This window comes from Barbus barbus (genome assembly GCF_936440315.1).
Source record: "Barbus barbus genome assembly, chromosome: 28".
NCBI lineage: Eukaryota > Metazoa > Chordata > Actinopteri > Cypriniformes > Cyprinidae > Barbus > Barbus barbus.
In genome coordinates, this window is record NC_136756.1 from 2,896,795 (window position 1) to 2,922,354 (window position 25,560).

At 37.6% G+C, this 25,560-nt stretch overlaps 2 protein-coding genes across 2 annotated transcripts; both read right to left on the reverse strand.

The window, feature by feature from the left end:
- Positions 1–456: 456 nt before the first annotated feature.
- On the reverse strand, positions 457–18,155 carry actr8 (actin related protein 8). Its single transcript, XM_079382348.1, has 13 exons — positions 17,877–18,155; positions 16,398–16,568; positions 15,873–15,983; positions 15,694–15,798; positions 14,406–14,579; positions 14,202–14,295; positions 12,530–12,662; positions 7,597–7,750; positions 6,397–6,492; positions 6,169–6,309; positions 3,361–3,622; positions 2,614–2,777; positions 457–1,667 (listed from the first exon to the last, which is right to left on the reverse strand). Exons 1-13 carry the CDS (start codon positions 17,982–17,984, stop codon positions 1,524–1,526), a joined length of 1,857 nt encoding a protein of 618 aa, XP_079238474.1. The 5' UTR covers positions 17,985–18,155; the 3' UTR covers positions 457–1,523.
- A 1,626-nt stretch (positions 18,156–19,781) lies between these two features.
- Positions 19,782–24,059, reverse strand: selenok (selenoprotein K). The gene is made up of 5 exons (XM_079382504.1): positions 23,379–24,059; positions 22,256–22,346; positions 20,421–20,498; positions 20,238–20,330; positions 19,782–20,147 (listed from the first exon to the last, which is right to left on the reverse strand). Exons 1-4 carry the CDS (start codon positions 23,395–23,397, stop codon positions 20,243–20,245), a joined length of 276 nt encoding a protein of 91 aa, XP_079238630.1. The 5' UTR covers positions 23,398–24,059; the 3' UTR covers positions 19,782–20,147; positions 20,238–20,242.
- Positions 24,060–25,560: the final 1,501 nt, after the last annotated feature.

Sequence of the window (25,560 nt, forward strand, 5' to 3'; positions counted from 1 at the left end):
CTCTAAAATGTGACTTTTTTTAGACAGTCTATCAGTAATCACTCTTGTAGGGCTACATGAAGTGATTTCACAGCATTTTTTGAACACTGACCAGTTGTAAATGTGATATTTATTTACAATTCAATAATAAGAAGTTAATATTGTGATATTAGACACAGTATTGTCTTATTTTGCTACATTGTGTAAGTGAAATATTAGCTATAAAGCCACAGAAGAACTATTGTGTGTGTCTCCTAACAAAGCACAATACTGTAGGTGTTGGACTTGAAGTAGCAGCACTGCACAGACCGTTCTGTATAAGACATTACATTACCACAAGAGTGATTAGAGAGCGTTTTTGAAATGTCTTTTTTGATGTCAAATCTGTTGCCGTTTTGCTTTTTTGTTAAAGCAGTGTTGCTGTTGTAAAGTTATAGAGCTAGAATTGTGTTGCTGGGTTTAGTTTTTTTCTTTCTTAGTCTGTATTTGCAGCGGTCTCACTGTCCACTCGGTTCTAATGTGGATAAATGGTGCACATAGATATTAGTATTGTAAGTTGCTTCAGAGAAGGTATTGCAAGTATTACATACAACAACAAAACAGTAGATTGACAAAGAAGGAAAATGTACTTTTAGTATTTAAGTACTTTTAAAAGCAAGTACTTCTGTACGTTTGTCTTTACAACATTCACTTGTAATGGAGTAATATTTGACCAGCAGGATCTGTACTTTCCCTCAAGTAATGGAGCTGTGTACTTTATCCACCTCGGCACACAACTATCCTGATAGTCTCTGAATCGCTCCACTGCTCTATAGCAGGTTTACTAATCAAGCAGTCTAATAAACCTGGCATTGAATATTACAAATATCGTTGGCTCTAAATTGCTTACGTTTCTCTCTACTGTAAGTCACTTTAAACGTCTGCTAAATGCAGAAATGTAAACAGTGTCATGGTTTCTCAGCAGTTGCCACATCTATGATGTCTAGAAAGGAGTCATTCTTTTTGAGGGTTCTCATAAAATAACTTACTACATTATGCAACAATGTAATTAATTACCTGATACTGTTTTACTGTAGATTCTAATTAATATTTATAACATTCAACTTACAAGATGTTTTGAGAAAATTAGACCATTATGAACACTACAAATAACTTGCTTTTATTACATTATGAGATGCTACAACACCACCGTTGCTCAGCCAATCCGATTCCAGGACTAGAACTGCTGTATAACACTTTAAAGGAAAAGAACAACTTTTAATATGAATCTTTTAGATTTTAGATTTTTGTAAGAAACTATTTACATCAACTGTTACAGTGCATGGTTTTGTCCTGGTTAGAGTGGAGAAAATTGAAAATATAAAAATGCAGAATTTTTATGAAAAACTGCCACTGTTTTTTCATAAACATCTACTATGATTAATATTATTATATTATTATCCAAAACAAAGTACTTGCAAGATGATTGCATTGTTTATATCATTATACAGCTAGATTGACATGTCCCAAACATAAGAACAAAACATGGCTCGTGTTGTCTGGGATCACCAGACAAAGGCGGCCCGCTCACGGAGCATACGGACACCGAAGCGCTGCCACTCTCGCTGGTGAATCCAGAGCTCCTGCGTGGTGTCCAAACACGCCAGCACGGCTCCACCCTTCCACGCGATCACACGAGAATCCAGGTCCTGCGTGGGAATATTCTGTTAACTATCACAGTGCAGCAAGTCACTTTACACTACAGTCGGTGACTCCTGAGTAACTCTTATTCAAACTTAAATTTGGATGTAAATTTCACACTAGAGGCTACTAGCTAGTAGGTACAGTAAGAAATGTAGTGTAGTTCTTTAGTTTGTCAATGATACAATAAGAAACCATCAGATTTGTAATTTTCGGTTCATCCTACATATAAACTGAAAAAGTTTTAGTTTCTTGCACAGACGACCATTTCACTTCATAAGTTCTGAACATATCATCAGGAGCCATGGGTTTTGATTTTGTGGTTTTGCTAAATATGCCTTTTTTTGGTCTCAAAAATAGGCAGCCACACTGTAAAAAAAAGAAAGTTGGGCAAACTTAAAGGTTTAAGGCAACCAGCTTATTAGACTGCTTGTTTTAAGTTAATACAACAAAAAGTTGAGAAATTTCCTAAAAAATAAGTTGAAAACTCAAAAATCTGCTGAAGCTGGTTGCCTTAAACTTTTAAGTTGGCTCAACCTTTTTTTTTTTTTTACAGTGCACTGACTTGCATTTTACGAATCAATAAGGACCACAGTTTCAGCTCAAAATCTTCATTACTGTTCTACTGAAGAAAAAAAGTCACCTACATCTTAGATTTTTGGGTGAGCTATCCCTTTAAATATGCATGCATATTTATTCTCAATATGAATGGTTTTGGAGCAAATACGATTAGCAAAGTTTTAATTAAATGACATCTGTAAAGAACACTGCATCAGCTCAACTAAGACAAACACGGAATACATTTGAGAAGAAAAGGTCATTGCAATGTGTCTCTTCCTCACAGCGCTTTCTGAAGGATGCCATCATGACCATGAAAGCACTTCAATCACTATATACAAATACACTTTTATTAAGTCATCAATAGCTTTTTAAATTCTGCTCTCACACACATACCTTCGGTCGTGTGATGACATCGACGTTCTCCACCAGACAACGGAAAGATGGAGGCATCTTATTGAGGATGCGATGCTGCAGAAACTCTTGTGCTCCGTGAAACAGCAGGCCACCACCAACTAGCAGAATACAGCTGTACATTTTACGCTTCGTTTCATCTGAGGCTGTGAAAATAGACCCATAAACACATGCTGTAAGGCTTTAGTACCAAAATATAATAAAGAAATGTTTGAAATCAAATATGTGTCTCTGGAGCACAAAAGCAGTCATAAGTAGCACGGGTATATTTGTAGCAATCGCCAACAATACATTGTACGAGTCAAAATAAAAAAAAAAACACGTTGTGAACGCGCTCAGTGGACAGTGTGGCGGATCCAAGGTAAAAAACTATATAAACACTGTTCAGTTTCTTGCACAGACCGATCGTTTCGTATCTTTACACCTTAATGTATCTTCACGAGCCGCAGGGTTTAATTTGGTTTTGTCTGTGTATGTTTTTTTTTCTCTCAAAGCCGTGGGTCCCATTGACTGCCATTATAGGACTGACAGACTGCAACGGTTTGAGTTAAAAATCTTTGTTTGTGTTCTACTGAAGAAACAAAGTCACCTTCATCTTGGATGCCCTTGGGGTAAGCAGATAAACACCAAATTTTCATTTTTGGGTGAACTATCCCTTTAATTAGTGGGTCAGATTTGCCCCCAGGTCTTTGTGAGATTCACCCATGTGTTGGTAAAGTCAGTATTTACCGCAGGAGTCAATGCTGTGTAAGATGGCTTTATCCACACCAAGTGCTTTTCCCTCAAACTGAGTCACGGCCGTCTTCCTGGACAACAGAGCTGACGATGTTTCTTCTGCATCCGCTCCACCGACGAGGCACTCGGCTTGAGCGTGACCCAGCTCCAGATCATGAGTAAGATTTCCCTTCTCTGATGGGTCGCACATGTTGGATTCCCCCTCAAATCCAGCAGGCTTAGGGAATAATTTGCGGTCTGTTGTGGCTTTAGAAGACTGTGTGAGAGAGAAACACAGTGAGATTACACTCCTCCATTCCTCATCTGTTCAGTTTGAACAGGCTGAAAGAAGATAAACATGGTGTTTAAAGGAATAGTTCACACGGAAATTAAAATTTGCTAAAACTTTACTCATCCGTCAAAGTAGCAGCTGAGTTTGTTTCTTCATTAGGTTTGGAGAAATGTAGCATTACATCACTTGAGTCCAAACAGCTGATAAAAACACAAGTAATTCACACCACTCCAGTCCATCAGTTAATATCTTGAGAAGACAAAAGCTGTATTTGTAAGAAACCAATCTATTATTAAAATACTTTTACCTTCAAACGGTCACTTCTGGCTAAAATATGAGTCCATAATGAGTCCACAAAAAAGAAAGTCCATAAAAAATTGTGTACTGCATTACACTCACTGGGACTTGTCACAGCACTTACATGTCGTTGCTCTTCTGTTGGTTTGATTGCTTCTATTATCCTCATTTGTAAATTGCTTTGGATAAATCGTCTGCTAAATGACTAAATGTGAAAAAGTCCATCACCTTTTGTCCTCTCACATCAAAATCCAGCCACAGATTTGTTTAGAGCAGCCTTGGCTTGTACACAGTGCTTGATCAGTGCAGATTTCTCTCCTGATTCAGATGAGACACTTTATTATGGATAAAGGACTTGTATTTTAGCCAGAAGCAACGGTCTGAAAAACAACTTAATGATGAATTTGTTTTTTACAAACACACTGATTTAGTCTTCTCCAGATGTTAACTGATGGACTGGAGTGGTGTGGATTATTGTGATGTTTTTATCAGCTGTTTGGACTCTCATTCTGACGGCACCCATTCGCATCCATTGATGCAGTGACACATTTCTACAGATCTGAACCTCCAAATCAAATCAAATGAATCTCCAAATCAACCCATGAACAAACTCATCTACCTGAAGGCAGATTAAAGTGTAGAGAAAATTTTCAACAAATGTTGAATTTTGATTCTGCAGCTGATTATACTTAGCGATGCTGTTTTTACTAGGGCTGTCAGTCGATCAAAAATTTTAATCTAATTAATTACATGTGTCGATTAATCGCAAATTACATTTGGCTGTGAAAATATCCCCAAAAGATTATTTATTGCTATTTTTGCGTTAAAAGAGAAAGTGTTAAGTAGACATTACAAATAGTATCTTTAGAAAGAAATATTTTATTTGATTCAACAAAATGTATTACACATAAATGTTTAGGCTACAATGGCCTAACATAAACGATAAAACAAAAAAGAAGATCATTTGAGAAACAACAGTCTTCAAAATACCTTCTTTTATGTTCAACAAAAGAAAATAAGTCATTTAGGTTTGAGTAAATGATGACAATTACATTTGTTTGGGTGAACTATTCCTTTAAAGCCCCCCCCCCCACCTTTTAAACTACCAGCAGGTGGTGGTAAATGTCTTTATGAGTCTTTAAATCTATTCGTTCAAACGGCTGATTCATTCATGAATTCAGTAAACGGCTCTCTCTATGATTGAGTCTTTGAATCATTGATTCACCCGATTCGTTCAAAACACGGATTCATTCAGAAACTAAACTCACAGACACTCAACAATTCTACTGTGGCTTTATAGGTAATATTTTTGTTGGCAAAACTGAGCAAAAACAGGCAATATTGGGTTTAAAATATAACACAATATTCACTTCTTATTTACTTACCTGTTGTGTAAAATCACATTTGCACTCGTTATATTCGGGACAAACAGCACTCGTATGATACTGCTCTCGCTGCTTGTGTGATAATGTGATACAAATATGAGACAAAAACCCAGTATCTTGAATTTTAGGGCATTAACTGCATTTATGAAGTTGTTGCCCTGCATCATATTTGTCAACTGTATGAAATGTAAGATGACGTACAGGTCTGGGGGTGGGGCCAGTGCGTTAACTGCGTTAAAATATTTTAATCACATTATTTTTTCATAACTTTTTCATAAATTAACGCGTTAAACTGACAGCCCTAGTTTTTTACAGATTATTTTAGCATTGTTGAGTATAATTCCTATTTTAATGTCTGTCAGACAATCCTCTAATATTGTAAATTGCCTGATAGATACATCCTTTAGGCAAGGGGTCACCAAGTTCGGTCCTGGAGGGCTGGTGTCCTGCAGAGTTTAGCTCCAACCCTAATCAAACACACATGAAGCAGCTAATCAAGCTCTTACTAGGTATACTTCAAGCTTCCTGGCAGGTGTGTTGAGGCAAGTTGGAGCTAAACTCTGCAGGACACCGGCCCTCCAGGATCAAGTTTGATGACCCCTGCTTTAGACTCTCTGGGGTGTAACAGAACTGGTTCATTTGAATCAGACTGTAGTGGTTGCATGTTTGCTGTTGTGCATTAGTGGCCACAGCGCAATGAAATGGCATGCTGCATAAGTATTGTGCTTCTGCACCGCCCAGTGATTTTCTCTTAACACAGGCAAATCAGACTCAAATCCCTCAATCAGCTGAATCATCTAGGTTTTTGGCAGAAGAATACAGACGCTCAGGAACTGTAGAGAGTTGCACCTGGTCTTGTTTGCTCTGTGTGGTCAGGAGGAAGTGCTCATCATGTGGATCCTCTGCGTCTCCTTGAGAGCGATGCAGCAGCGATGTCATCTTCTGCCCCACTATTCCAAACGCAGCAGGGTAGAATAATGTCATGGGTGCCTATAAAACAGAACAATGATCGCAGAAGTCAATTAGCAGACATGCGCTAAACCACCTCTAATGGCACACAATCCGGTCCGTCTCTACCTGGAGCTTCTCATCTCCTAATCGTAACTGATACAGCAGCACTGGAGAATCAGGGAAACATGTGCGAAACTCGTGATCTTGCAGCCCAGAAATATCCTGCAGAAAAATCAATAGTACATCAGATTAGAAAGCATAATATGATGTAAAATAGACATATATACTTATTTATATTTATACAAGACTCAATTCTTTGTGTTTTTTTTCCCTAACTGAACTAGTTTTGGGATTATTTTGTCTTGTGACTTGTGGGCATGTTTGACTGTAGTATAAATATCATTTACATATGACTGTATGTTACTTCTTGCATTAAATACAGCACTTGTAAGCCATTTAAGAGCAAAATGACACCTAGGGGTGGGCCATATGACCACAATCTTATTTCATATAATGAGAAATTTTATTTCACAATAACGATATATAACTCGATATAGCTATTTTTATTTTATTCTTGTTATTAAAATTAAGAAGAAAATTACAAACACAATAGAACAAATAAATAACAAACAGATACAGAAGGCTAGGTTTATTTAACATGTAGTAAGAAATATTACAGAAATTGAATAGTATATAAATAAAAGACTGCATAGTCTTCGCTGTATCAATCAAACATGAACTGATTGTTATTAAAGATCTAAAAATGATTCAGTCAAGTGCAGTGAGTGATTAACATTAATAATGACAGACAGCAACAGCTGAATTAGACTGCTGTCCCTTTAAGACCAACTACACGGATCCAACACACTGATACACATCCGGATTTCACTCAACTGTTTATATTTATTTAACACATAACCGACTGTTTACACGTTAATACTCCACGCGACGGGCATTTTGGCATAATTGTGTGCGTATTTGACCATTCAAGCACTCGGCTTCGGCTGTGTGTCAGTCAGCGCGAGCAGCGGATTGTTGCTTATTGCACAATAAAGATCAACTTGAACTTAACTCTATCAAGTGTGTCCCACTCTTTATTGTCTCATTCATGCATGTTTCCTTATCACTCAAAGGTGTATATAACTTTTAAGTAATATTATGCTATGCAGATATATTTGCATATCGGGGAATACACGATACAGCAAAATCTCTAACGATGGACACTTTATTCCGCTGTAACGATATGTACTGTCATACCGCCCAGCCTTACTAAATACTGACAAAAGGCAGACTAAATGTGTTTAGCGCCATGTGCTGTGCGGTCACCTGATCCAGATGACAGAAGGACTCTTTGAGCTGCTGCAGTAACATACAGTCCAGTTTGTTGCTGAGCTGACATTCTCTATAGGGAAATCCAGCTCTCTGCATGAGCCAGAAAAAACACCGCGTCACATCCGAGCCTCCGTATGCAAGACACAACCTGCACAAGAAAAACACATGCATTCAACAGTGACGGCACAACAGCTCGTAGTATTCTTGATTGTGTTTACTGTGCTGCATGACAGAAGAGATAAGAGACACCAATAAGAGATCGTGAGATCGTTACACATGAAAATATGGGACTAACATCGTTTTCAATAGAAAAATAAGGGGCATATATGTGTGTGTGTGTGTGTATATATATATATATATATATATATATATATATATATATACACACACACACACACACACACACAATCATGGTCAGAATTATTGGCACCCTTGGTAAATATGATCAAAGAAGGCTCTGAAAATAAACCTGCATTATTAATGAATCCTTTTGACCTTTTATAAAAAAAAAAAGAAAAAAAAAAAAGAAATCTAACCTTTCATTGAACTAAAACAATTGAAAAAGGGGGAACATCTGATTATGAAATAAATGTTTTTCTCAAATACACGTTGGACACAATTATTGGTACCCCTAGAAGTTCTTATGAGTAAAATATCTCTGAAGTATATTCCCATTCATATTCACAATTTTGAGCACTCCAGGGTGATTATGAACATGACATTATCCAGCCATGACTTCCTGTTTCACAGAATATATAAATATAAATAGCAGAGAAAATTCTCTTAATCATCCATCAATGAGAAAAAACAAAGAATATATTTCTGATGTGCAGCAAAAGATAATTGAGCTTCACAAATTAGTGAAGTGGCTTTAAGAAAAGAGCTAGAGCAGTGAAAATTCCCATTTCCTCCATCAGGGCAATAATTAAGAATTTCCAATCAACAGAAAATGTTACGAAACTGCCTGGAAGAGGATGTGTGTCTATATCGTCCTAATGAACGGTGAGGAGGAGAGTTTGAGTGGCTAAAGACTCTCCAAGGATCACAGCTGGAGAATTGCAGAAAATGGTTGAGTCTCGTGGTCAGAAAACCTTAAAAAAAAATAGTCAAACAGCATCTTCATCACCACATGTTGTTTGGGAGGATTTCAAGAAAAATTCTCCTAGCTCATCCAAAAACAAACTCCAGCATATTCAGTTATCAGACAGGACTGGCACTTCAAATGGGACTGGCTTCTATGGTCAGATGAAACTAAAAAATGAGCTTTTTAGCAGCAAACACAGATGGCTTTGGTGAACACAGGGATAAAAAGTACCCCATGTGTACAATGAAATATACTGCTGTATTTCTGATGTTGTGGGCCTATATTTCTGCTGGAGATCTCCTGGACATCTTGTTTAGACACATGGCATCATGGATCCTATCAAATACCAACAGATAAAAAATCAATAAGTGACTGACTCTGTTAGAAATCTTATAATGGGTCATGTTTGGATCTTCCAACCGGACAATAATCCAAACACAAACCTCAAAAACAACACAAAAATGGGTCTCTGAGCACAAAACCAAGCTTCTGCTGGCCATTCCAGTCCTCTGACCTGAACCCTGTAGAAAATGAGAGAGGTGAACTGAAGAGAAGAAGCAGCATCATGGAGCTGTGAATCTAAAGGATCTGGAGTGATTCTGGATGAAGGAATGGTCTCTGATCTCTTGTCAGGTGTTCTCTAACCTCATCAGGCATTATAGGAGAACATTTAGAGCTGTTAAACTGACAAATGGAGGTTTCAAGAAGTATTGAATAAAAGGGTGCCGTTAATTGTGTCCAATGTGTATTAGAGAAAAACATTTATTTCATAATGATATTTCCCCAATTTTAAATTCTTATTCTACAATGAAAGCATAGATTTTTGTGAATTTTTTAAATAAAAGATCAAAAGGATTAACAATGCAGATTAATTTTCACAGCCTTCTTTGATCGTATTTACCAAGGGTGCCAATAATTCTGACCATGACTGTATATATATACACGCACATATTTACACGTGTGTGTGCGCACTAAATATAAATATACACTTGTGCTCAAGATTTAGTACTCTCCTGAATAAGGCATTTCATTTTTATAAATTCAGTTATTATTTTGACTTGTGGAGAATCAGTTATGAGCATCTGTAATAAGCATCTGTTATGCTAAATAGCTTATTCAGGACAGTGTTAAAAAATAACATGCAATTTTCATGATCCCTCTTATTTAGTTAAAATGATTAACATGTTTGCATATTCTGCAAGGGGCATGTAAATTTATGAGCTCAACTGTATATATATATTTTGTCTCATATTCATCTTGCGGTGTCTGTTAAACAGATCGTTTCATATGTATTGAGTTATTTATGCCTTTTTAACCTAAATCACAGCAGCATCCATCTGTGAGGAATGTAAGCTGTCAATCATACACAACTCTTAGCCAATCACAGCAGGGGGCGTTTACTTCAGAGTCTACAATCCTCCACGCCTATTCAAAGAGAGCGTTCTGATGAGGGAGGTTAAAAACAGGACAAATCAATAGCTTATTACTTCTAAATTATGATGTTTTTTGATGTAAACATCTTCACAATGGCCGTGGCCTAGTGGATAGAGAGTTTGATTTGTAACCTGAAGGTTGTGGGTTTGAGTCTCAGGTCTGGCAGGGATTGTAGGTGGGGGAGTGAATAACCAACACTCTCTCCTCCTCAATACCACGACTGAGGTGAGACCCTTGAGCAAAGCACCGAACCCCCAACTGCTCCCCGGGTGCTGCAGCGTTGGCTGCCCACTGCTCCAGGTGTATGTTCACTACTGAGTGTACACTTGGATGGGTTAAATGCAGAGCACAAATTCTGAGTATGGTCACCATACTTTGCCCCCCCCCCCCAGAGAACAGTGCAAAATAAAAAAAACAAAAGGCAGTTCATGACCCCTTTTAATACAAATCAACAGCAGAACAGTGACCGTGAATCTGGATTACTGTCCTCAAGAAAACAAACACTGACAGTTCTGTTTGTCAAATCCTTTAACTTCTAAACTACCACCATGAGCTAACCAGCCATCACTATTACATTCAACAATCTGATCAATCCTCTAACACTAATTTGTGTGCATCATCATTCTGTAGTGTTTGTGCTTCAGTGTGTCTTGTTGAGGAGAGGTGTGTTGTTTTGGTTTGAGTTTTACACAAGAAGCACTGTCTTCAGAAAATACAAAACCCTTTAACATACAGTGCCCTCCATAAGTATTGGAGCAGTAAAGACAAAATATCTCTGTTGGCTGTGGAGTCAAGACATTTGCAAATATGATTAAAAGATGAATATGAGACAAAACTACAGAATGTCACATTTTATTATTAGCCGTTTCAATACATACATGTTTTACCAAATAAAAAGAGCAGCACTTTTAGAGTTCATCCCACTCATTGATGAGAGCATAAGTATTGGGACAGTTGAACATAAGGCAGATATAAAAGATTAAAAGCTATTATTTAGTTGCAGATCCCTTGCACACAATCACAGCAGTGAGTCTGTGACCCATAGACATCACCAGACTCTTGCTCTCATCCTTTGAAATACTTTCCCAGCCTTTAATGAAGCCAATTCCAATTGTTGCTTGTTTTGGTGAGTTTCTGCCTTTACTCTCCTCTTCAGCTGGTGTTCAATCAGATTTAAATCTGGAGATTAACTTGGGCAATCTAAGACTTTCCATTTCTTTGCTCTTATAAATTCCTTGACTGAACTGGCAGGGTGTTTTGGGTCATTGTCCTGATGCAATATGAAGCACTTCCCAATGAATCTGGTGGCATTTTCTTGAATATTGGTAGGCAAGATGGTTTTGTACCCTTCCAAACTCATTCTGCTACTGTCATCATACATTAAATCATCAGTAAAGTTGAGAGGGCCTGTTCCAGAGACAGCCATGCATGCCCATGCCATGCCACCACCTCCACCATGCTTTACAGATGAGGCTGTATGCTTGGGATCATTTGCAGTTCCCTTTTCTTCTCCACATTTTTGCTTTCCCATCACTTAGATAAAGGTTCATCTTTGTCTCATCGGTCCATAAACACAGTTCCAAAACTCTTCTGGCTCACCTTTGTGCTTTTTTGCAAACTCTAATCTTGCCTTTCTATGTTTGGTGCTGGTCAGAGGTTTGCATCTTGCTGTGTAGCATCTGTAATTCTGTGTCAAAGTCTCCTGAGGACAGTAGATTGTCAGAGCATCACCCCAGCTTTCTGGAAGTTGTTGCTGATTTTACAGACACGTCTTTTAGGATTCATTTTCACAGCTTTTATGATTTGTCTGTCATCAACTACTGTTGGTTTTTCAGCTGATCAGGTGTTTGTTGCTTGCTGGTGGTTTCCAAACTCTTGATTTCTCCATGCCCTTTGTTTTTTCTAGAGCTCTAATTGACTTCCTCTTTTCTTTTAGCATCCAAATTACTTGCTTTTCTCTCAAAGTCAGCTCCCTCATCTTCATCCTGGTTTGTGTGTGTCATCACTGAATGCAAGATTCAGAATACAGAAGTAATGGATATAACTGATACGACACATTCCCTGCTTTTAATATCTGAAGAATTAATACAACAGGACACAGCTGATCTCTTAGAAAGACCTGTGAGGCAACTGTCCCAATACTTATGCTCACATCAGATAGAGGGATGAACTCTAAAAGTGCTGAACCTCTTAGCTGGTAAAACATCTATGTGTTGAATCACCCAATAATAAAATGTGACATTCTGTAGTTTTGTCTCATATTCATCTTTTAATCATATTTGCAAATGTCTTGAATCCACAGCCAACAGAGCAATTTTGTCTTTACTGTTCCAATACTTTTGGAGGGCACTGTAGTACACAACATAGCGTATAACAAAGCGCATCAGCCCTACAGTGTGTTTTTCTCACCTGGAGCTGCGTTGGGACACGCCGTCCTCGACGCAGCACACACTGGTCTTCTGGTCACCAACATCCACCACACACGCACTACTCAGGCCGCTGCCAAAGGTCACACACACCGACTCCTGATGCACAACAACAGCTGCAGAGGAGATCAAGTTAGGCTGTGTTATAGTGTTGGGCCTTACACCGATTTCATGACTTTCGCACACGGCCCCCACCAGTGTTTTGCCTTTTAAAAAACTATGTAGTTCAGTTGGACTTAAAGTGTCTGCTCCATACAGCAGGAGTTCACTATCATGTATCATAGAGATGACTGACTAGATGATGGCAAAGAATCTGGTATCAAACCAAAAAGGAAAAAAAAACACAGGGTATGTGCAGGATTTTTAAGCTCAAATTTAAGACTCTTTAAGACCCGCACACATAAAATTAATAGCATATGAGCGGGGTAGGGCAATGTCTATAGTAACATATTAAACTGTAAAAAGCATGATTTACAGTTCAGATACAAGTTTTTACAAAAACAAAATGTTTTATAAAATGATACACCTCACATTTCAGCCTTTAACCAGTCAAAAGTATTAATTATTATATTAATTTAAACAATTATTACCAATAAATGTTTAGATTAACTAAATAACAAATTAATTTTACTGCTTAGATTTTTATAATGCATTTTCTCTTTATCGATCTACCAGTTCACGTTTTCAGCTCTACGTGTTTCCAGGGTAAAAACACAGGTCGATTTTCACATTGGTCTGAACAAAAACAACAGGCTTATTGAAAATGCAAATTCATTCTCTGCCAGCAGGTGGCACTTTCGGAACGGCAGAAATAATGGTTTCCCTGGTAACGACAGAACACAAAGCAGCGCAGCACCAGACTTTGAAACACGCAACGCTCATATTCAATAAAATCAGAGCCTTTTGAAGTTTGTCACATTAAGCCATAATCGCAACTTTGGTCTTTCTGTCCCCAAATTTAAGACCTCTTTAAATCATAATTAAGACTTCTTGTACAATTTAAGACTTTTTGATACATTTTTATGCATGCATATTACTAGTAAATGGGCTGTTTATTAGTACTTATTAACACATATTGATGCCTTATTCTGCTTGACATTATTTTAGATCCCTTGATCTTACCTAATACCTAAACTTAACAACAACCTTACTAACTACTAATTAGTAATAAGTAAAGTCTACAGAACCAAGTGTCACTGACAAATATCTTATCTTGTATCATATGCAGTTTAATCAGAAACTCTGTTGTTGTTACAAGTGTATTAATTGGTGGGAAAAAATTCTCACCGTGGCATCCCTAGAACAAGCAAAATGTGTGTGTGTCTGTGTGTGAGTGTGTGTGTGCTTCAGTGCTGAATGAGACCTAAGATGAACTACCACTGACTAAACCCCACAACTGATTCTCATTTCATTGAACCAGAATGCTTTCTGAAGTCTAGTCCAGCTCCCTAACTTTCAGAAGCACTGGACTAGTCAATGGGATCATACAAGTGTGGGCAAGAAGAGCTTTATATTTACATTTTATTTCTGCAATATAACAATTTCTGAAAGCAACAGAACATTACATGGTAAAAATTCCATCAAAAACGGTGAGGAATATGAGGTGTACATGACAACTGTCTCGCCAGCAGGTGCAAATGGTTTCCGTGACATACCTGAGAAGCCCATTTTATCCAGCAGCATATTAACAACTTCCTTCACGTGCTGCCTGTTATAGATGTCTGGGATCAGAAGGATGCATCTGTAATACTAAAAAAAAAATATCAAAAAGTCGTCAAATCATTCAAACGCATGTGAAATTCATTGAAATATGGTGAAATGAAACCAGATCAGCGAGCTGAAGCCTGCTCTTCATGTACCTTCAGATCCTTCAGCATGATTTCTAGAAGTTTCTGTATAGCGTGAGACCAGATGGTCTCCAGGTCCGCCAGCGCAGCGGTGAGAGAGCCGCCCGGCCCGCTGTGGATGTTCAGATGGCCCCTGCAGACGGGCCAGTGGAGGCTGTAGCAGTCTGTAGGGTTCACATACAACGCCTGATCACCAGAGACAGAGAGAGGATTGTTATCGCATGTCAAGCAGGCACGGCTGAGCTTCTGTTCACCATGTTTGATGTGTTCTGTGTATGTGCATTGACCAGTGGTTATATATAAATTAAATTGCTCTTAATTCCTCTGGTGTCTATGCATCTGTATTTCACTCCTTATAATTGGTAGGGCATATATAGCTGTGTATGTGTATGTATTTTAATGTTTGTTATTATTGCTGATGAGCTCACCAAAGCAAATTCCAAACAACTAAGGTGTTTGGCAATAAATAAATAAATCTGCTAAGGCTTGGATTAAGCCTCTCGATGCATATGGATTTCTTTAAGAAGCTCTTCATGAACTTAAGCTTGATTTTAGTTTTGGTTGCGTGGACTAATAATGGAGGGACCGAAATCTCTCAGCTGTCATTAAAAACACCCTCATTTGTATATCAAAGATGAATGAAAATCTTATGGGTTTGAAACAACACGAGGGTTAGTAAATTCGCATTTTTCAGAATTTCCATTTTTGATCTTTTGAATTTTACCTTTAAATTATGATCTTTTACCTTTCAATAATATTATGGCATGTGTACGCCTATTAAAAAAGAATGAAAGATAAAGATCATTTTTAGATAATACACACAATGTTTTTCTACAGCAGAAAGTGTATTCCATTATTGCATACTTTTTTTTTTTTTTAGCATTTAAGTTTTTTATTTTGATTGTTTTTATTTTAAAAATATTTATTTAAAGTAAGGACACAGTTCAGTCACAAATGACATTGTGATTATTTTGTCATATATTTTATGAAGTATTCCTGAAACCTGTTCTTAATGTACCTTCAGATCTTTCAGCAGGATTTCTAGAAGTTAAGTATTCCTGAATTTAACTGTGATATGATATATATTTGAAGAAAACATCTCATTCAGGTGCTGCTGAAACATCCAGACAAAAAGAATAAAGATGCCAAATTAAGTAGTTTAAAGGAGGCTTATTTGTTTTCATTTTACAATTGTATGATTTCATTAATTATTAGCCTTTCTTCAACAAACATCTTGTAAGAAGACGTCACATTTGAGAAAGCAAGAGAGTTATTGATTATTTTATGACTTTTGTCTCACCTCTTCTCCTACCAGATATTCAGGCTGATGTGATGTATTTGTCCAGGTCACTTTGGAGTTTGGGTCCAGCACAGCAGGACGTATTTGTCTGTTGTATAATCTGGCCTGCAAACACACACTCAGAATTCACAAGAAGACCTCACAAGTCCCAATACTGATCCATCTTCTGTATGATGTACCTGCTCTGCAGACACCGGGGTTCTTCTCACACCATTGGACATTTTCTTGGACCAGATCACCTGGTCGACCATTTTTAGCCCATTTTGTCTCTGTTCATTACTGTCTGCTGACTAAAGCATCAGTGAACAACAGATGAGGGACAATACACAGTTCAATCAACCACTGATTGACTACCAGTCAAAAGGTTTTGAACAGTAAGATCTTTTAATGCTTTTTAAAGAAGTCTCTTCTGCTCACCAAGCCTGCCTTTATTTCATCCAAAGTACAGCAAAAACAGTCAAATGTTGAAATACTATTTAAAATAACGGTTTTCTATTTGAATATATTTTAAAATGTAGTTTATTCCTTGGATTTCAAATCATTCTAATATTCTGATTATTGAGAAGAACAGCATTTATCTCAAATTGAAATCAAATAGAAGAGACTTCTTAAAGCTGGTAGTGTGTTTCATTAGCTACATTATTATAAATGTTCAACATAGTAATATTTAGCACCCGTTATGGAGAGGCAGTGAAGTAACTTGCATTTAGTCCTTCTCGTAAGAGGCACTGGTCCTCGTAGCGGCGCTGACCGGGCTGCTTGTGTCTGCGGGCGATGACGTGAGGAACGCTTATAGGTACGGTGTCTGTAGCCCGACCCATCCGCAGGGTTTTTGATCCGGGATGAATCACGACGATGAAGTTAGCTTGAATTTGCTAAAAGTGACAATCAACATTTCAGAAAATAAACAAACAAACAATAAAAAAAAAAACATTCTCCTAAATTAGTGTGTGTTTATTTGAATTCAGAGGTGCTTCTGACTATCTATTCCCATTTTTAATTTTACTAATAAGAGTTCACAAGTAACTAAGTAAAGTGGAGTAGTATAATCGGAGATATGTTCCAGTAGTAAGACTTATTTACACAAAGGTTTCAGTAAAAAACAAAACAGTCGGCAATTCAACCAAAACTTTGATGTGCACATATACAAAATGAGACACTATTTCAGATGTTTACAGTATAATTCAGATTCTCAAATACATTTCAGATATATGACCCTGCAGCACAAAAGCAGTCATCAGTAACATATATCAAAACTTCATTTTTGATTAGTAATATGCATTGCTAAGAACTTCATTTGAACAACTTTAAAGGAGATTTTCTCAATATTTAGATTTTTTTGCACCCTCAGATTCCAGATTTTCTAATATTGTCCGATCCTAACAAACCATACATCAATGGAAAGATTATTTATTCAGCTCTCAGATGATGCATACATCTCAATTTAGAAAAATGAACACTTTATTTTTGTGTTTTGTGCTCCAGGGTTCACATTTAGAGAAGCAAACCAGAACGTGTTTTCATACATAAGTAATGCAAAATAGTTATTATGACCATTATTAATTGGAAATGAAAACAACTATTACTAGAAAGAATTAAATCGCTCCTACGTGAAAAAATACTATAGTAATTTATCGTAACTACTATAGTGGTTTTGAACCATACTATAGTAAAGTACTTCGATTTAATTTGTTGTGGTAATTCTATAGATGAACAACTATAGTAATAAAAAAACTAATTACTTTACCCAATACTGTACTACGTTTTCTACAACTATAGGGTATATTATACTACAAAACACTACAGTTTACTGTAGTAAGAAACTAAAGTATACTACAGTATTTATCAGTTCACTATAGTTAATACTACATTATGCTGTAGCATTCATTAACAAAGTGTTGTACATATATACAGTATAATACAATTTACTATAGTAAGGTTCAAAAACACTATAGTATTTACGATAAATTATTTTTTCATGCGGGCTGTTAGTAAATAGAGTTCATTCTTACTAATATCAAATGAATGCTTACTAGTAAAATAGAAATATGTATTATTACTATTAGCTATATAATAAATTACTAACACTAACACCTGTTTTGATATGGTCACTTCTTGCAAGCACCGAGTGTTGAAATAGCATATATTTTCAGTCTGAGTAGTGTTTGTGATGTAAGAGTCACCTCCTGTAATGGCTCTGGAACAGCAGCAGGAACTATGGGTCTCTTCACTCCGCGCTGCTCCTTCTCTCTGTCTCTTCCATTCTCCGCCTCTCTGTCTGTTTGGGTCATGATGATGATGATGATGATGATGAACTAAATGAATTAAGAGTACATTTATCAACACTCTGCTTGATGCTTGAGACTGTTTAAACTATTTCTCTCAGTCTAATGGCGGTTGGCAGACCAGCTTTAGGGACAGTCCCGCCTCCTACAGGGCTGGAGAGAAAACATGCTTCGTCTGTCTAATGGAGGCTGACTCTTTAGAACTATTAGCGCCACCTACTGGACACGTCATGTACTGCGTCTGCGTTAGTGATGTACTCCGGGTCCTGACAACTGAAATTTACAGTGCAGCGGCTATTTGCGCTACTTTATTTTAATCTGCATTACTTTAACGATATTTTGTTATCTTTGCATTCAGGATCACATGCTGTTTTAGTTTTGTTAGATCTTCGATCATAGCTTTTGATACGATTGACCATAAGATTCTTCTTAATTGCTTGAGTGTTGGGTTGGTGTCCAGAGCACAGCCCTTCAGTGGTTTGCATCGTATTTAAAGGACAGGAAGGTTGCAGTGCATTTAGGAGGCTTTTCTTCCACATTGGCTCCTTTAGTATGTGGTGTTCCTCAGGGGTCGATTTTGGAGCCACTGCTGTTCTTTGTATGCTTCCTTTGGACACAATTTTTCAGAAGTACAGTATTTCATACCATTTTTATGCCAGTTATCTTCATTTTTATGTTCTCATGAGCCTAGATTACTCATGTTCTTTGGACAAAGTACATGAACGCTATACTGACTTTAAGCTCTGGCTCTCTAACAACTTTCTTCATTTAAATGAGAGCAAGTCTGAGGTTCTTATTGTAGGTTCTCCCTTGTCACCTACTTTTGCTGGTCAGCTGGGTTCCCTGTCCTCGAAGCTTGATGATCATGTTCAGAATCTAGGGGTAATTTGAATTCATCACTAAATTTGAATAAACAGATCAGTGCTGCTGTGAAAGGTAGCTTTCATTTTTAGTTTTTATGGTAAAGCACTTTGGTCAAGGCCTGTGGTTTATAAGCTATAATACGTTTGCTTGCTTGCTTACTTTTGTCTGTTAAGCTTAAGATGTTAAGCTTTTTGCTTTTTATAAGATAGTCAAAGTTAAAAATATCTTGAGTTTGCTTTCTTTTACAAACATGCAGCTTTTTACTTCAAAAGATGTTAATTGATGGACTGGATTACTGTTGTGTTTTTATTGGCTGTTTGGACTAGAGTTAGATGAGTTTGGTCTGGAAGAACTTGAATGGTCTGCACAGAGCTTTCAGGATGAACTGAGATTGTGAGCCTGACCTCACAAATACTCTAGTGAATGAATGGGCAAAAATGACCCCCAAAACGTGTGGAAAGCCTTCCCAGAAGCTGTTATACCGTAGTTGCAAAGATGGGAACAACACCATAATAATAATGTCTATGTATTTAGAATGCAACATCACTTAAGTCCCTGTTTGTGTAATAGTCAGGGCTGCGTTGCTCAAAAGCATCATGAGATAAGTTGATTGTAGAGACCATTGGTGGTTACGATGCTTTTGAGAAACATAGCCCAGGTCTCTAAATATTTTTGTTCATATATAGTGAATAAAATAATATTCATGTAATTAATAATTTAATATGCTTTCAAATAATTAGTATTATTCAGTAACCTGAAGAGTACTGACAGAATTTACTGTGTTGTCTGTAATTAATCTTATTCTGGACCAAAGATAAAAAGCTCATTTAAACAGAACAGATTCAGAAAGAGCACTATAAAACATCATTAAAGAAATTACTGACTGTAGAATTATAGAAACCCTCATACAACAGCATCGAGTCTGGACAGAACAAAGGATCATCATTATAATTCACTTTATTGATGCAAAGGGTACATACAACATCCACTACAACATATCTTTCAGAAGATATTGCAAAAAAAAAAGAGTGAGAGAGAAGTTATGTAACATGTATGTGTATGCGTGTGTGTTGGCTTTTTTATGACGGCGGCTGGGGTTTGGCTGCCATGATCAGTCACTCTGGCCCCTCAGACAAGGAATTCCCAGAGTAACGTCAAGAACCTGCGTGACAGCAGTGGCAGCCGTAGGAAGAGGAGTGTGTTGTGCTGAGTGTGCGTCTGCAACGGAGCCCTATCTGAGCAGCATGCAGCCTAACACCAGTGTGTCACACCCCTGTGCGCCTGCATCGGTGTGCAGGCGTTTACCTGCAAAAGACAGACAGGCGGTTTTTACTGACGACCTCCTCTCAGTAAGTTTTTGTCAGGTTTCTCTGCAGGTTCTTCACTCTTACTAACCTTCCTCATCCTCCTCCGCCCATAGGAGGAGGAGTGGGACCAGCACCGTGGTTTACTCTACCCATCCGTCTGCGCCCAGGGAATCCAGGAGGACTGCAAGAACATCAGAGTGTAAACACAGAGAACCTGATCACATCATGACTAAAAATGCAGTGGTTCTGCTGATGTAGGGTTTAGATGTACCCTCTGCCATCGCTGAAGCGAGATGATGTGCTGCCGTGTCCATCTTTAGACAGATCTGGCTGAACGAGAGTCTGGAAGCTGTGGAGACATTATAAAGATCATTAGCTCGGGCAGGTGAATCATCACTAGAACTAGTGCTCCTAGTGATCTGAGCAAACCTCTAACACTAAAGCTGTGTTCAAAACCGCTCCCTATCCACTATATCGTGTGCCAGACACTTTGTAGTGCTGTCTGAATTCTGAGGGAACGACTTCATTCACTACTTTTTTACCCACAATGCATTCTGATTGTGAGTGTACAACTGATGTACACTCGCTGAAGCACTATTTCTCACAATCCAATGCAGAGAACCGGCGAGCTGGAAGAGAGAGCGGGAGCGAACGAGTTTGAAGGAGAGATGCCGTTTACATCTTTCTTATTTCTGCTTTAACGTTTATTTCATACATTATTCATATTAAAATATCTTATAATAATTCGTTACATTTATATAGTGCTTTTCAAGGCACTCAAAGCGCTTTTACATATGAGGGGGGAATCTCCTCAACCACCACCAGTGTGCAGCATCCACCTGGATGATGCGACGGCAGCCATATTGCGCCAGAACGGTTTAACGTCTCATCTGAAGGACGGTGCTTTTTTACAGTATAGTGTCCCCGTCACTATACTGGGGCGTTAGGACCCACACAGACCACAGGGTGAGCACCCCCTGCTGGCCTCACTAACACCTCTTCCAACAGCAACCTAGTTTTCCCAGGAGGTCTCCCATCCAGGTACTGACCAGGCTCAACCCTGCTTAGAATCAGTGGGCAACCAGTCTTGGGCTACAGGGTGGTATGGCTGCTATGTATGCATTAACTCATTAATAATTTCATATTTTACTGATTACTATTAATATTATTTTCTAAAATAAGGTACATGTAATGTAAAAGTACATATGTGATGAAAAGGTTTCTGTGACTGCAGCTCTCTGACGCGCAGCGTATACATCACCGTCCGAATCCGTTCACTCCTTTCTAATATAGTGCACTCAACTGCCATACACTACATAGGGGTTAGTGAATGAGCAAACGATTTCGGACACAGCTTGTGTGTTAAAGTTGAGAGTGTGTTGTCCTGCAGCACTTCTGCTCCAGACATGAACGATTCCTCAAATCAGTGTGAGACAGCGTCTGGCCAGTTGACAGAATGGTCATTTCTTGTAGATCCCTACTTTAAGGCCTTGCAAACGTGTATGTTTGGTTTTCTGTTTAAGCAATGACATGTAGGATTGCATCTGTTCTGAATATTTTATCACCACCTTCTGGTGTAATGATGTAACTTGCATTCATTTATGTGTTAAAGCAATAGTTCACTCAAAAAATAACATTTGCTGAACATTTGACCATGAATAAATAAATAAATAAAAAACTCATCTATATCTTGGATGGCCTGAGTGCAAGTACATTTTCTGAAATTTAGGCAAACTATTCCTTTAATGCCATATCAGCATCAACGGTTATATCTACAGCAAAAATATGAAATTGTAATAACAAGTAATGTTTTAAACCATTGTTTACCAGCAAAAGTGTGTTTATTAATTTAGTTACATTTTAGCTGCACTTTCCAGCTCGTTAGGATTTTTCTTTTTGCAAAGAACTAAAAAAACTTGACATGTAGTGAAAAATATTATATTTTAAACATTTTATAATAAATTACTAAAACTAAAAAAGTATTGTCTCGTTCATTTCATCATGGTGAGACCAGTGAACATGTTGGCAAGGCAATATAAAAACTGAAACTAACGTTACTGTCCCAGCTGGCCAGAGAAAACATACATGCAAACAAAATGAACTTACAACAAGCCGATGAACTCGACGGCTCCCCAGAAGAGATCGCTCAGGAAAGACAAGCTCCACGGCGACCGGCTCCTACTGTCCAGAACCTGACCTGAAGAGAGAGAGGAACATGACACAAACATCACACAACACCATATGTGACCCTGGAGCACAAAACCAGCCGCTGTCGCTGGGGTATATTTGTAGCAATAGCCAAAAATACATTGTATGAGTCAAAATTATTGATTTTTATGCCAAAAATCATTGGGATATTAAGTAAAGATCATGTTCTATGAAGATATTTTGTAAATTTCTTACCGTAAATATATCAAAACTTCATTTTTGACTAGTAATATGCATTGCTAAGAACTTCATTTGAACAACTTTAAAGGAGATTTTCTCAATATTTAGATTTTTTTGCACCCTCAGATTCCAGATTTTCAAATATTGTCCTATCCTAACAAACCATACATCAATGGAAAGATTATTTATTCATGTATAAATCTCAATTTCGAAAAATGGACCCTTATGACTGGTTTTGTGGTCCAGGGTCACATATGAGCTCCAAACACAATATGTGACTTGTACTGCACGAACAATGCTTTTGTTGATATGCCCACTAACTTACTGCGCGAGGCCGCAAAATGACGAATCCTACTATGACCAAAGCGTTATTATAAATATTTAATACATCACGTTCGTAAAGGCAGTGCTCGTATTTACGGATCTACAAACTGACTCGTGAATATATAAGCTGACGACCCAGAAAGATTACGAGAACATCAGCTTCAGTTCATTATTAATATTCGGGAGGAGCTGTATATATTCACCATTACAGCCTTCGCAACATTCCTACCTGATATTCTCATTATAACACAACCACATGTTGGTCTGACCGGATCGTATCGATAATTCATACAAATATAAGGTGTCATATGAAAAATGTGTGTCAGACAACACAGTAATGCTGGATGTAAAACTAACTAGCTCTTGGCTGGCGTAAAGCTAACGCTAAATTACATATTTAGTCATGTATGACCATTTATTGTATATAATAATATAAAATATAATATAATAATGCAAGTTTTTCAGCAAAAATAACATTATTTTTCTTTACAAAACAAGAGTTGTTTTTAGTACTTACCATTTGACACATAAACCATCGTCACTGTTGTTTAACCGGAAATAGGCTTCTTTTCCGGTTCTGCGCACTGGCGTCTGCTCGGTGCTGATGTTTGCGCACGGTTAAGGAAGGACCATTTACCAAAGACATAATAAATAAATAGTATTCATTATGTCTATGATTTAAACTTATTCATATAACAAATCTAGCTAAACCATCATATTTTGCAAAATAATGTTGCTGTAAACTGTACCTTTTGTAATAGATGCTGTTTATTTTATTTGGTATTTAATTTTCCTGTGAAGTCGCAAAAACACGAGCTGTATATGATCAACCTTATTTGCTAAAATGCATATTCATTTGTGTATAGACTGTCTGACAAAAACACATTGTTCATGTAATTTCTTTACGGTTTTAAAGATATTTATAGCCTAAGGGACTGACAAGAAGAAGAAAAAATAAATAAACAACAACAACAAAAACTCCTCAAAATGTTAAGGCCTGCCATTGCTCTACAGTTAGCAGTGCAGAAGAAATAAGACTCAGTTTTAGATAAAGAGACTGCAGATGAACCCTGCACCTGAAGGTAGCCTACATTATCTGCTGAAGCTGGTGAGACATCTGCAGAGCAGGACATATCTGCACCTGTTAAAGGACATGAAAACGAAAAAAGAAAGAAACAGCCAGACCACATCTCTGAGACATTTCCCTGCTGACTTAAAAGATTGTGTTCGGGAGCAGTTTTGGTTCTTAAAAAAGAAAGAGGAACTGAACTAATAATGTGTTGCAGTAGATTACCCATTTTGAGATTTGTTCTGGTTCTGTATGGTTTATGAGGACATAAATGTCTATAATGATATTGGTATTACAACAGAAACATGGTTTAGGAGGACACTTCCTGTGTCTTCGTAAACTAAATGCAAAACTGTTTTTTGAAAATTCAAAAATTGATGTTTCATGGGCATCATAGTTTTTCTACTGTAACTGTATCTTCTATCCCCTTACCCTAAACCTAAACCTACCCACAAAACTTTCTGCATTTTTAGATTTAAAAAAACAAACAAAAATAAAATCTGTATGAATTATAAGATGTTAAAAATGTCCCCACAAGGTCAAACATGACTGGTATTACTATCCTGTTACTGGTATTACTATTCCACATGATACCAAGACACACACACACAGAGGGGGAGGGGGAGGACATGGTCGAAGAGGTTATGCATGGAACAATATTTCAGATGATATTAGAGCAATGTTGGTGGATCATGTGATAAATCATGGCCTGACAACGAGGGAAGCTGGGCAGAGAGTCCACCCACATCTAAGCCGGTTCACTGTTGCATCCATCATAAGGACATTCAGACTGGAAAACAGATATGTCTTCAACTCTCCACTCCAGACTGTATCTACAGTATTTACAGTATCACATGACTGTATCACATGTACTGTATTGCAGGTTGGCTAGTGCTCCTTTTGTAACAAAAAATTGTAATTTTGTGGAACATACAGTACAGTATATTACATAGCAGTGTACCATTGAGATGTTACAGAACTGTAAAAAAGAACCAAACCAATAACAATTTGTGGTTGCATTTTTCTACAGAATGACTAGAAGACCATCTGGGGGTGGTCGGCAACGCCTGTTCACCCAACAGCAGGAACTTGCCGTTGTGGAAATGGTCAGAGCAAACAATGCAATCCGTCTCCACCAGCTACAGGAACAAATACTTGCAGATACACACTGCATTAGCATTAGCACGATCAGACGTGTCTTAGTAAAGCACAAAATCACATTGAAGCAATTGTACAAGGTCCCATTTGGGAGGAACTGTATCAGGGTCAAAGGACAAGAATATGTACAGGTAAGTGTTGCAGTCCTTTACATTTACAATACAGTATTTATGTAATCCAGTACAGTAATAGCCGAATATGTACCATTGTATCAGTACCAGTATAGATACATGCAGAGAGGGACACAGGTACCTGTGTGTTTGTGTGTTGGGGTGGGGGTTCTGTATGTGTAGTACTGTAGTTGTGTGTTTTGAGTAATGCCAGCCATCCATGCTATGTATTTTTTTGTTGCAGAAAATCTTGGACATGGATGGAGCTGCACAGCGTCATGAATTTATTTACATTGACGAGGCTGGTTTCAACCTCAGCAAAACTAGACGACGGGGTCATAATATAATTGGCCAAAGGGTAA